Here is a 9,754-nt window from a genome sequence, read left to right as displayed (position 1 = left end):
TTAAGGGAAAGGATTCTCGTTGGATTTTTTCTCGATGATCTTAAGGATTTTGTGATTATGATCGTTCATCATACATTATACAGTTAGTTTTTATTAGGTACTATTTATGTTTAATTTTAAATTTTAAAATTTAAAATAAATTTTAACCGTACGATGTACGATAAACAGTTACGAGACGACCCTTTTTCCAAGTTTAAGCATATGTACAAGTTTCATGTTGATATTCTTTGCTTTCCTTCCTCCAAAACCTCTCCCTCCTCTCTCTCTCTCTCTATATCGTTTCTGCTGCCCACTAAAACCCCACCAACGCACACGTTATTCACTCTCTCTCTCTGCTCTGTGCCTCTCTCCCTCCTCTCTCAGGCTCGGCCATTGCCGTTGTGAATGCAAAAAGGTACGGCCTTTGCTCTTTTCTTTGATCGTATACCCTCTCTTGCCTGCCATTGCTTTATATCTTCACCACCTTTTGATGCCTTTTTGCAAATATTCCGTTGATTTTTTGAACTGGGTTTGCTTTTCTATCTCCAATTTTCCAACAAATTCCAGTATTCCCCTAACTTTTCTGTGCAAATTTTCTGTTCAATTAGCTCCGTTTGTCAATTTCTAAGGAACCCAGTAATTTTCAGCCACCTTTGTTACGATTACTTAGCGCATTGCTGTGTTATTAGCTAAAAGTTTAGTTTTTTAAATTTATTTTGTATTTTTATCTTGAATTTATGATCTTTCGTTTATGATCACCCAGCGACTAAATGTTATCATAATTAAATGGACTTTTGGGGGATCAAAAGTTGGTTTATTGTCTTGTTGTTTCGAGACTTTACTGACGAAAAGAATTAGGAATTTTGGGTTCTTATTTTTATTTTCATTTGATATATGTTCTTGGGATGAAATATGTTTGCTTTCTTTACCATTTAATACAAATATTGTCTTTATATAATGCATTCTGTTTTTCATTGTCAATCTGTTGGTTTTGATATGATAGTCATTCGAAATGACGACATTATCATTTTTATGCTTACTCAAATGTATAATTTGTGTTTAATTTCTCCAGTTGTTTTTGGCTACTGGTCACTTGGGTTGAGGATATCCACAGGGTTTTTTCCTTCTCTTTTTCGGTTAATCTAAAGCATTTATTCAGGATGATTGTTTAGAAACTGTCGAACGAGAGACATTGAATCTTAAGTTGTGGTTATACGGACATTGTCTTGCGGCCTATGTTTTATTTTCGTACTGGTGTCGTGTTTTTGGGTATTATGGCCTATTGTTTACTCCAATGTATGGAATGTGCCATTGGTTTTTGTTCCTTGAGATTTGTCCGTTTAGCTATCTTGCAATGTAATCACATAAGTAGTAGTCGTTTGGTAGCTGGATAGAAAAGTTTTTTCATCTGATTTCATTATTGGATTATAACCGTAACTTTTAAGTACATAAAGGACATCCTATCTAATGTATATAAAAACTTATAGTTGAAGACCTCTTGGGTACAGATGGAAACTGAAGGAGCCGCAACTGTTGCAGTGCGAAACACTACCTTTACACCTAAGGCTATTATACACAAAAAGTTCGGTAGCACAGCCTGCTATGAAGTGGAGGAAGTGCACGAGTCTCCTCAAAATGGATGTCCAGGGTTGGCCATTATGCAGAAGGGCCCTTGCCTTTATCGCTGTACCTTGCAACTTCCAGAAGTTACTGTCGTATCTGGAACCTTTAAAAAGAAGAAGGATGCAGAGCAGTCTGCTGCTGAATTGGCCTTAGAAAAGGTTGGATTGTTCTCCTTTTTGTAATCTATTATTTGTTTAACTACCCCAATAAAGTTAATGGAAATTCTTCTCAGTGTTCAACAATTATAATTAGAATTGAGATTCCCACATTGATTTGTCTGATCCTCTTATGGTTGTTGTTTGGACATCACCCATCTCAATCTGGACGTTTGATCAGTTACATATTGACGCTTTAATGAATAATGAGGAGCATGAGCAATTGTCCTGTTTTGGACAGCTAGATATGGAAGATAAATTTCTTACTTAAAAGTATTTGTGTTTTTGCTACCGTAAAACCTTTCTTCCATTGTGTGGGTGTATGAGCCAAGGGGATCTGGTGTCGGTGGAAAGAAATTTTCTCATCTAGACACCTGGACGAGGGATAGTGGACCTAAATGGTTGGAATTAGGAAGCAAATTATTTTCTTGCCCTACAGTATAAAAAATGTTGATATACGTGTTTGCTCATTTTTATAGAATTATTCTTTGTATGTATAATTTTTTATGTAGTTTTTTTTCTTCTAAGAATATTTACTTTAGTAGTTGTGTGCTGTTACACTTGTGAAGGTTATATTAGCTTACTGCCTCTTTAAAAACTTTGCAAGATTGTTTTTCTTTCTTATTTTATGATTATGGTTAGTAAATTTGTTTCTGTTTCCTGCAGCTAGGCATTAATCCCTCAACAAAAGTCCCTACTCTGCAGGAAGCATGGGATGAGTTAGTCTCTCGTGTCAATTTTTTATTTTCAGACGAGGTTGGTAAACAGTTAATACATGTTCTAAATGTCTACATTAGTTTTTACAAAAGCATATGATGATCACCTTTCTTAATTTATGTATTGATTACCTAATTGCTTTTAATTGGACAAGAGTATTAACTTTTTCTTTGACCTAGCATCCCTGTTATGTCTTTGAATTTGAGAGCTTTGGAAGCGCTTACTGCTTATTTATATCACGGTCGTGCTCCTATTGTATGCATAAACATATATGTCTGTTGAAACTTTGTTCCTAAGTTTGTTCCAAAACCTATCCGTAATAACACATGCTTAAATCGATAAATTCTTTTGCTTATTCTGTCAAGTACTCTTTACCTCTCTATCTTTCACTTTCTTCTCAACTTGTAAATCTTTTTCAAGGACTCAGTTTGCTTTGACTATTTGGAGATGGAAGTGAATTGTCTGATATTTCTTGACCTGGATTGCTTTAGGAAATAAGTTTCTGAGATATTCTTGAAGCACTGATTTGAGTTATTATTTTGACATTTTCTCTTATGTTTCACTGTTATAGTTTCTTCCAGCTCTTCATCCTCTGAGTGGTCACTTCAGAGCAGCATTGCAAAGAGAAGGTGATCTTTCTGGTCAAATTCCTGCTGCAGTCATTGCCGTCTTTGATGCAACCCTTTTTAATATGTGTAAATCCATTGATCCCAAGGTGGAGTCAAATCCTTTCTTGGCTATATTGTATGTTATGAGGGCTGCTGCTAAATTATCTGGACTTCTTGCTACTTCTGAGGAAGAGCTCTGGATTAGGAGGAAGAATCCATACACTCCTGAATTAATAGAGTCATCATCTGTTGAGCAATCGGACTCCAAAGAAATATTTCCGATTGAAGCCATAAATGTACCATGTTCATTAGAGAAGAGTGTTGAAAGAGTAATCCTTAATCTCTCATCTTCTGAATATTTCCTGGATGTTATAGCAAAACAACTTGGGTTATTGAACGCTGCTGACATTCTGATCTCAAGGTATGTTAAAAGGATAATGTGGAAAAACTGGGAGGACAGTTTGTTGACTCTGTAACCATCTGTGCTTAACTTGCGATACAAATTCTTTGACAGGCCTATAGGTAAAGCTTCCTCTGAGACAAGACTGTACTTTGCTGCTCCTAAGAAATCTCTGTTGGATATCTCTTCAGATCTTCTAAATGCCAAAGGAGCTTGTAACTCTGAAGGATCTTTCAATGCAAGAGCAAGTTACTTGTCGGGCCAAGATATATATGGTGACGCTGTTTTGGCATCCATTGGATACACATGGAGGTCCAAAGACCTTTTCTACGAAGATGTATCCCTGCAATCATATCACAGGTTTTTTCTGACTTTGCTGTACTGTTCACCTTTTAAAAACATTTTTCTTCTTTTACCTTGCTTTTGTGCCAATGGAAAAAGTGCTTCATAACCAAACTCTTCTCCCAACCTTCATATGCATATTGTTGGACCCACTGTATGTGTGATAGTTGGAAAAATACTTTGGTTCTGTAGCATCATCCCTCTCAAATAAATGAGAAGGAATAGGACTCATAAAACTCTTAGAAATTTCTGGCTTTATTAGTTATAAAAATATAATACATTTGGTTGGAAAATGATGAAATATTAATCCCTGCTAGGAAGAAAATGCTTCCAACTCTCATACTAAAGACCCGAATACTGTTTAACCTAGACCACTAGGACATATCCTTCAAAACCGCACGGTACTTACTGTTTTCCAAAATCCAAATTTGAAAAGTATATAGAAAAGAGGAACGCTCCACCTGTTTCTTTGCTGCATCATTCAGTAATAAAAGTGTACAACATTGCATAATTCAATCATACCTAAAATCTAAGTCTACACTTTACAGGATGGTCATTGGCAAGACACCAAGTGGAATTTACAAGTTGTCCAGAGAAGCAATACTTGCAGCTGAGTTACCTTTAGCATTTACTGCCAAGGCAAAATGGAAGGGTTCGATTCCAAGGGAGATACTGTGTACATTCTGCCGCCAGCACCGGCTTGAGCCCATCTTTTCTCCTCGAAACACTCTAGAAGAATCATCCGAGTCACCAATATCACACAAGAAGTTAAAGGTGACAGACTTGGCTGGGAAAGAGACACAATATGCAAATGGCTGTGTTGTTGATGCTGGTGTAAAGGAGATAGTTGAATCCGGAGGTAGCTTTAGATGTGAAGTAAAAATAATTTCGAAGTTTCAGGATTTTATTTTAGAGTGCTCACCAAAAGAGACTTTTAAGAAGCAGAGTGATGCCATTCAGAATGTTTCTTTGAAAGTTCTGTTATGGTTGAATGCATATTTTGGGGATCCAACTATGCCTTTAGAGAGACTAAACGCTTCTGCTGATGGCCACAACATTAGATTTGATTCCCAAAACTTTATTAAAACATTTATGCTGTGCCATCATATTCATACTGTTGGGCATAAAGAGACTGAAGAAGGAAAATTATCATTTTCCAACTCTGTGAATGAGCTGTTTGCTCTCCCTGGAATTGAAATTCGTTCCTTAAGTATAGAAGGACCGGATTCTGGTGTTTGTCCATCTATTGGGTCCTTAGCATGTGTAAGCTATTCTACTTCTTTGGTGACTGAAGGCAAACATACGAAAGAACTTTTGGAAAGTAGTGATGACTTTGAGTTTGAGATAGCATCTGGAGCAGTGATCCCACATCTCGAGTCAGTTATTACACAAATGACTGTTGGTCAGTCGGCTTTTTTCAGTATGGATTTGCCATCTCAAGAGTTGGTTTTAGCCGCAGCTGGCGATTCTGCTAGGATGCGTTCCTTATTGTCTTCAGAAACCTGCTATTTGGAGTACACTATAACTTTGTTGGGGGTAACCGAACCACTAGAGGATAGAATGGAGCAGGCTTTTTTCAGCCCTCCACTTTCAAAACAGCGTGTGGAATATGCAGTGCAAAGCATCAAAGAATCTTGTGCAACTACTTTGGTAAATGAGTTTTTATCATCTTTTGGCTTTACACCGTTTATCAAGCTGAAATTTTTATTACACTGTTTATATGACATTAAGTTTCATGTCCTTTGTAATTGTTGCAGGTTGACTTTGGATGTGGCTCTGGTAGTTTGTTGGATTCTTTATTAAACTATCCAACTTCTCTGGAAAAAATTGCTGGTGTTGACATTTCACAAAAGAGTCTTGCTCGTGCGGCAAAGGTCTGAATCATAATTTAACCACTGATTTTTGCATTTAGAGTATATATCTGGTTATTCTATTTTTTTCTGCTATTATCTTTTAATTTAAACATTTACGGGAATAAATAATGTGACAGATATGCTGGGTCCTACATATATAGATAGTTGCTGGTGATTTTGTCACTAGAGAGCCAAAACATTTATTAGGGAATGGGTGACATCTTGCCTTGCCGTAGACCTGTGATACACTTTGTTTAGACTTTTCTAATTTATGGTTTAGAGAATTAATACTGGTTTTACTTAATTTTAAAGGATCCCTTGTTAGGATGGACCTTATCCGTGTGTTTGCTTGGTCATGGTGGGTACAAGAAATGAAATAGAATTGTTTCCTCCATTTGTATTAGTGTGCTGATTTTAGATATTTGTTCTTTGTTTGATTTTCCATAAAGTTCATTTAGTTAAACACTTGCCTTAGCCATGAACCTTAGTTTTCTGTTAATATTGCAGATACTTCATTCCAAATTAAACTCAACTTCAGATGCCATTACGTCAGCCATGAATTCAGCAATTCTTTACGATGGTTCAATTACAAATTTTGATTCCCGGTTGAGTGGATTTGATATTGGCACTTGCTTAGAGGTAATCTCTTATTTTTCTTTTAAACACATCTTAGAAAGTTCTGCCACATAAAATCTGTAAATATTCCTGTTTTCACAGATATCAAGCGTGATGTCCCCGTTGTACTGTAATTCGTTTATAATGTTGCTTACTCTGATTGGAAATCATAGGTAATAGAGCATATGGAGGAAGATCAAGCATCCGAGTTTGGCAACGTGGTGCTAAGTTTATTTCGTCCAAGGGTTCTTATTGTCTCCACTCCAAACTACGAATACAATGTGATACTCCAGAAATCCAATTTGTCAAGCCAAGAAGATGACCCGGAGGACAAAAGTCAAGCACAATGTAAATTTCGTAACCATGACCACAAGTTCGAGTGGACGAGAGAGCAGTTCAATTGCTGGGCGACTGAATTGGCTGCAAAGCACAACTACAGTGTTGAGTTCAGTGGAGTTGGGGGTTCCGGTGATACAGAACCAGGTTTTGCTTCCCAGATTGCTGTCTTCAGACAGGAACACGTAACAAAGGAAGTTGCTTTTCCAGAGGTTTCAGATCTGGAACAACCTTTCAAAGTTATATGGGAATGGAATAGCAGCGATAGGCCAAGATCTGCTCTCTGATGAACTGAGATATTCGTGCAGGATTTTCCAAACCCATGAAACAGAGCTTTTATTTTGACTTAGAACTGGATTCGGGGTATCTAGTGACAGAAAACCAGGTTTCAGACGGTGGGGATCCCTACCTCCGGGAGATGATCTTCCTATTGCAGATTTAGAACGTCTACAAAAAGTTGTATGGGAATGGATTGGTGTCAACTAGCATTAGGAGAATAGATTACCACCATAATATGTGCCATTTGATGATTTTGATTTTTATTCTGTGGTGGTGATGCTCACCACCACCGGTGGGCAAAATCTATTTTCCTCAATAGGTCAAAAGATATCCTCTCCGAAAAATTAATGATATGCAGCATCATGACACACTGGTTTATTTTCTTCTGTCTGTGGCCTTAAAAGTTTCAGAATTGTATGAGATTCTTATATGATCATATATTATGGTTGTTCAGGTGCAGAATGCATTGCTTATTCTCATCGCAAATTGTCTTTCAAGTAATTCACTGAACAGCTCCGATCCCCCTTCCTCCGGCTATGCTTGCCGGACTCCGTGAGACAGCCCTTTCTGCATCTTTACACAATTCCTCTTGTCCGTCGGGCCAACAGAAAAAAAAAATTCGATAAATATAGTTTACAATCATTCTCCTCCCCCTAAGACTTGGTATTGGGAAAAAAAAAAGACCAAAATTAGTACGTCGACAAAGACATGAAGCAATATATAACTGATACTCGGACCATATCAGCCCCAGCCGGGTGCCCAAACAAAAAACTCAGACGTTGGCTTGATATGTTTAACGCATGCATGAAGAATTCTAAATGCACATCACACTCAGGAGGAATAGAAAATTAAGAAATGACTACAATCCTTTGAACAAATTTTGGATTCAGTGGATGCACCTGTTTACATTTGGCTTTAACTGAACGCTTTAAGACTTTTCCGGTGTCCAGAATGCAAGGCCGGCCGGTCGGCCGCGCTTTCTTCTGTGTCGTTGTTCTTCATTGAAAGCCATCACTAGTTCTACCTTCTCTATAAATATCCAAGTCCATCCAACAATTCCTTCACCCCTCTCTCTCTCTCTCTCAATCTTTTAAATTTCTCGTTTGCAATAGTTTCACATATAATCTTATAGAAGAAGGTGAAAAATTAAGATGGCAACCCAACTTTTGGTATTAACTACTTTCCTAGCCGTCACATGTTCTCTAGTCGTTGCTTTTGAGCCTAGTCCATTGCAAGATTTTTGTGTTGCTGACGCTACTAGCACAGGTTTGTGTCGATATAGGTTAATTAGGTTAAAATCATAAACTATAATTTGCATTTGGTACTGACTTATAACTTTTGGTTTGTGAATTGGATTTGTTCATATATCACAGTTGCAAGAGTAAATGGTCTGCCTTGCTTGGACTCGAAGCTTGCAACAGCTGACCATTTCTTCTTCAGTGGACTTCACATCCCAGGCAACACCTCAAACCCTGTTGGTGGAAAAGTCACCCCTGTCAGTGTGGCTCAACTTCCGGGACTCAACACCCTCGGCATCTCGCTAGCTCGCATCGACTACGCGCCAATGGGTGTTATCCCTCCCCACACCCATCCCCGCGCCACCGAGATTCTGACGGTCTTGAAAGGCAAGCTCAATGTTGGGTTTGTGACCTCAAACCCCGAGAACAAGCTCTTCTCGAAGGTCCTTAAGAAGGGTGATGTTTTTGTGTTCCCTGTTGGACTAGTTCACTATCAGCAAAACCTGGGTTCTGGAACTGCCATCTCTCTATCTTCTTTGAGCAGCCAAAACCCTGGAGTCAACACCATTGCTAACGTTGTGTTTGGATCCAATCCTGCTATTTCTGAGGATGTTCTTGCCAAGTCTTTTCAGGTGGACAAATCCGTAATTAGCGATCTTCAAGCCAAATTTTAGATGTTTTCCATGCATCGAATTAAATTAGTTCTTGTTATTTAATATCATCATTCATCCCCAGTTTATACTTTATACATACTTTTAGGGTTTTGTATGAAATTCTTTGATATCAATCTTGATTCATATCTGAGTGCCCTTATGACAACACAAGAACATTGAAAATACATGCTTTATTTAATTTTTATCATTATTGTTAACTTTTTTTTTTTAATAAAAGATACGATATTATTAAGAATAAGGAACCATGACAAGAGTATAGCAGAATAAAAGAGAGTGACCCCTGAAAAGGCCTTGCCGGGTCTACCAACTCGGAATCAAGGAAAGATGGGGCCACCAAATCCATCAAATACTTGAATTTATTTACACCACTTTTTATCATTATATGTTTAGTAAGAAAAGGAATGTTTTCGTATGCTAATTCTAAAAACTAAAATGTTAATTAAGCAGCACATCATAGAGTGTAAGATGGTGACACTAGCGTTATTTTGAGATGGCCAAAGAATTTGTTAGAACAAAATATTGTACAAAATTAAGCCTTTGTATGTTAATATTACCAAGAAATAAACAATACATTTTGGATAAAACTTGAAAATCTCATTTGTTTTTAGTGAAGCTTATAGATTGGAAAATATTTTTCTAAAATATTTTAATTAGCCTGTGTCATTCTGCTTCAGAACTTATAGATTGGAAAATTGCTTCACTAAAAACAAATAGTACGGTTAATTTTTTCAAAACTATTTTAATTAGCCTGCATACATCTGCAAATAGGTGCTGGTTCATATGTTTGATTGTTTTAGGCCCAATTGGTGTTGTTCTTTTCCAATACCACACTTACCATCTTAACAAGAACGGAAGAAAAGTGCTGAACATGGAGAAATGAAATGAACTGATTTTTCAGTTTATACAGATGAATGACAAAATATTATTTATACCAC

At 37.2% G+C, this 9,754-nt stretch overlaps 2 protein-coding genes across 5 annotated transcripts; both read left to right on the top strand.

Moving 5' to 3' along the window:
- Positions 1 to 222: 222 nt before the first annotated feature.
- On the top strand, positions 223 to 7,369 carry LOC126623890 (small RNA 2'-O-methyltransferase-like). Of its 3 annotated transcripts, none has more exons than XM_050292869.1 (9): positions 223 to 394; positions 1,488 to 1,760; positions 2,424 to 2,513; positions 3,046 to 3,503; positions 3,597 to 3,842; positions 4,373 to 5,474; positions 5,582 to 5,698; positions 6,185 to 6,316; positions 6,466 to 7,369. In XM_050292869.1, exons 2-9 carry the CDS (start codon positions 1,488 to 1,490, stop codon positions 6,913 to 6,915), a joined length of 2,868 nt encoding a protein of 955 aa, XP_050148826.1. In that variant the 5' UTR covers positions 223 to 394; the 3' UTR covers positions 6,916 to 7,369. The 3 variants fall into 3 exon arrangements, with proteins under 3 accessions (XP_050148826.1, XP_050148825.1, XP_050148827.1); XM_050292868.1 differs by having other exon boundaries at positions 1,467 to 1,760; XM_050292870.1 differs by lacking the exon at positions 223 to 394 and adding an exon at positions 462 to 615.
- A 689-nt stretch (positions 7,370 to 8,058) lies between these two features.
- LOC126623921 (putative germin-like protein 2-1) lies at positions 8,059 to 8,819 on the top strand. Of its 2 annotated transcripts, none has more exons than XM_050292895.1 (2): positions 8,059 to 8,173; positions 8,281 to 8,819. In XM_050292895.1, exons 1-2 carry the CDS (start codon positions 8,059 to 8,061, stop codon positions 8,817 to 8,819), a joined length of 654 nt encoding a protein of 217 aa, XP_050148852.1. The 2 variants fall into 2 exon arrangements, with proteins under 2 accessions (XP_050148852.1, XP_050148853.1); XM_050292896.1 differs by having other exon boundaries at positions 8,059 to 8,177; positions 8,288 to 8,819.
- Positions 8,820 to 9,754: the final 935 nt, after the last annotated feature.

The sequence above is a fragment of the Malus sylvestris genome, chromosome 5, assembly GCF_916048215.2.
Source record: "Malus sylvestris chromosome 5, drMalSylv7.2, whole genome shotgun sequence".
In the NCBI taxonomy this organism is placed as follows: Eukaryota; Viridiplantae; Streptophyta; class Magnoliopsida; order Rosales; family Rosaceae; genus Malus; species Malus sylvestris.
This window is presented reverse-complemented; position numbering and strand designations above follow the sequence as displayed.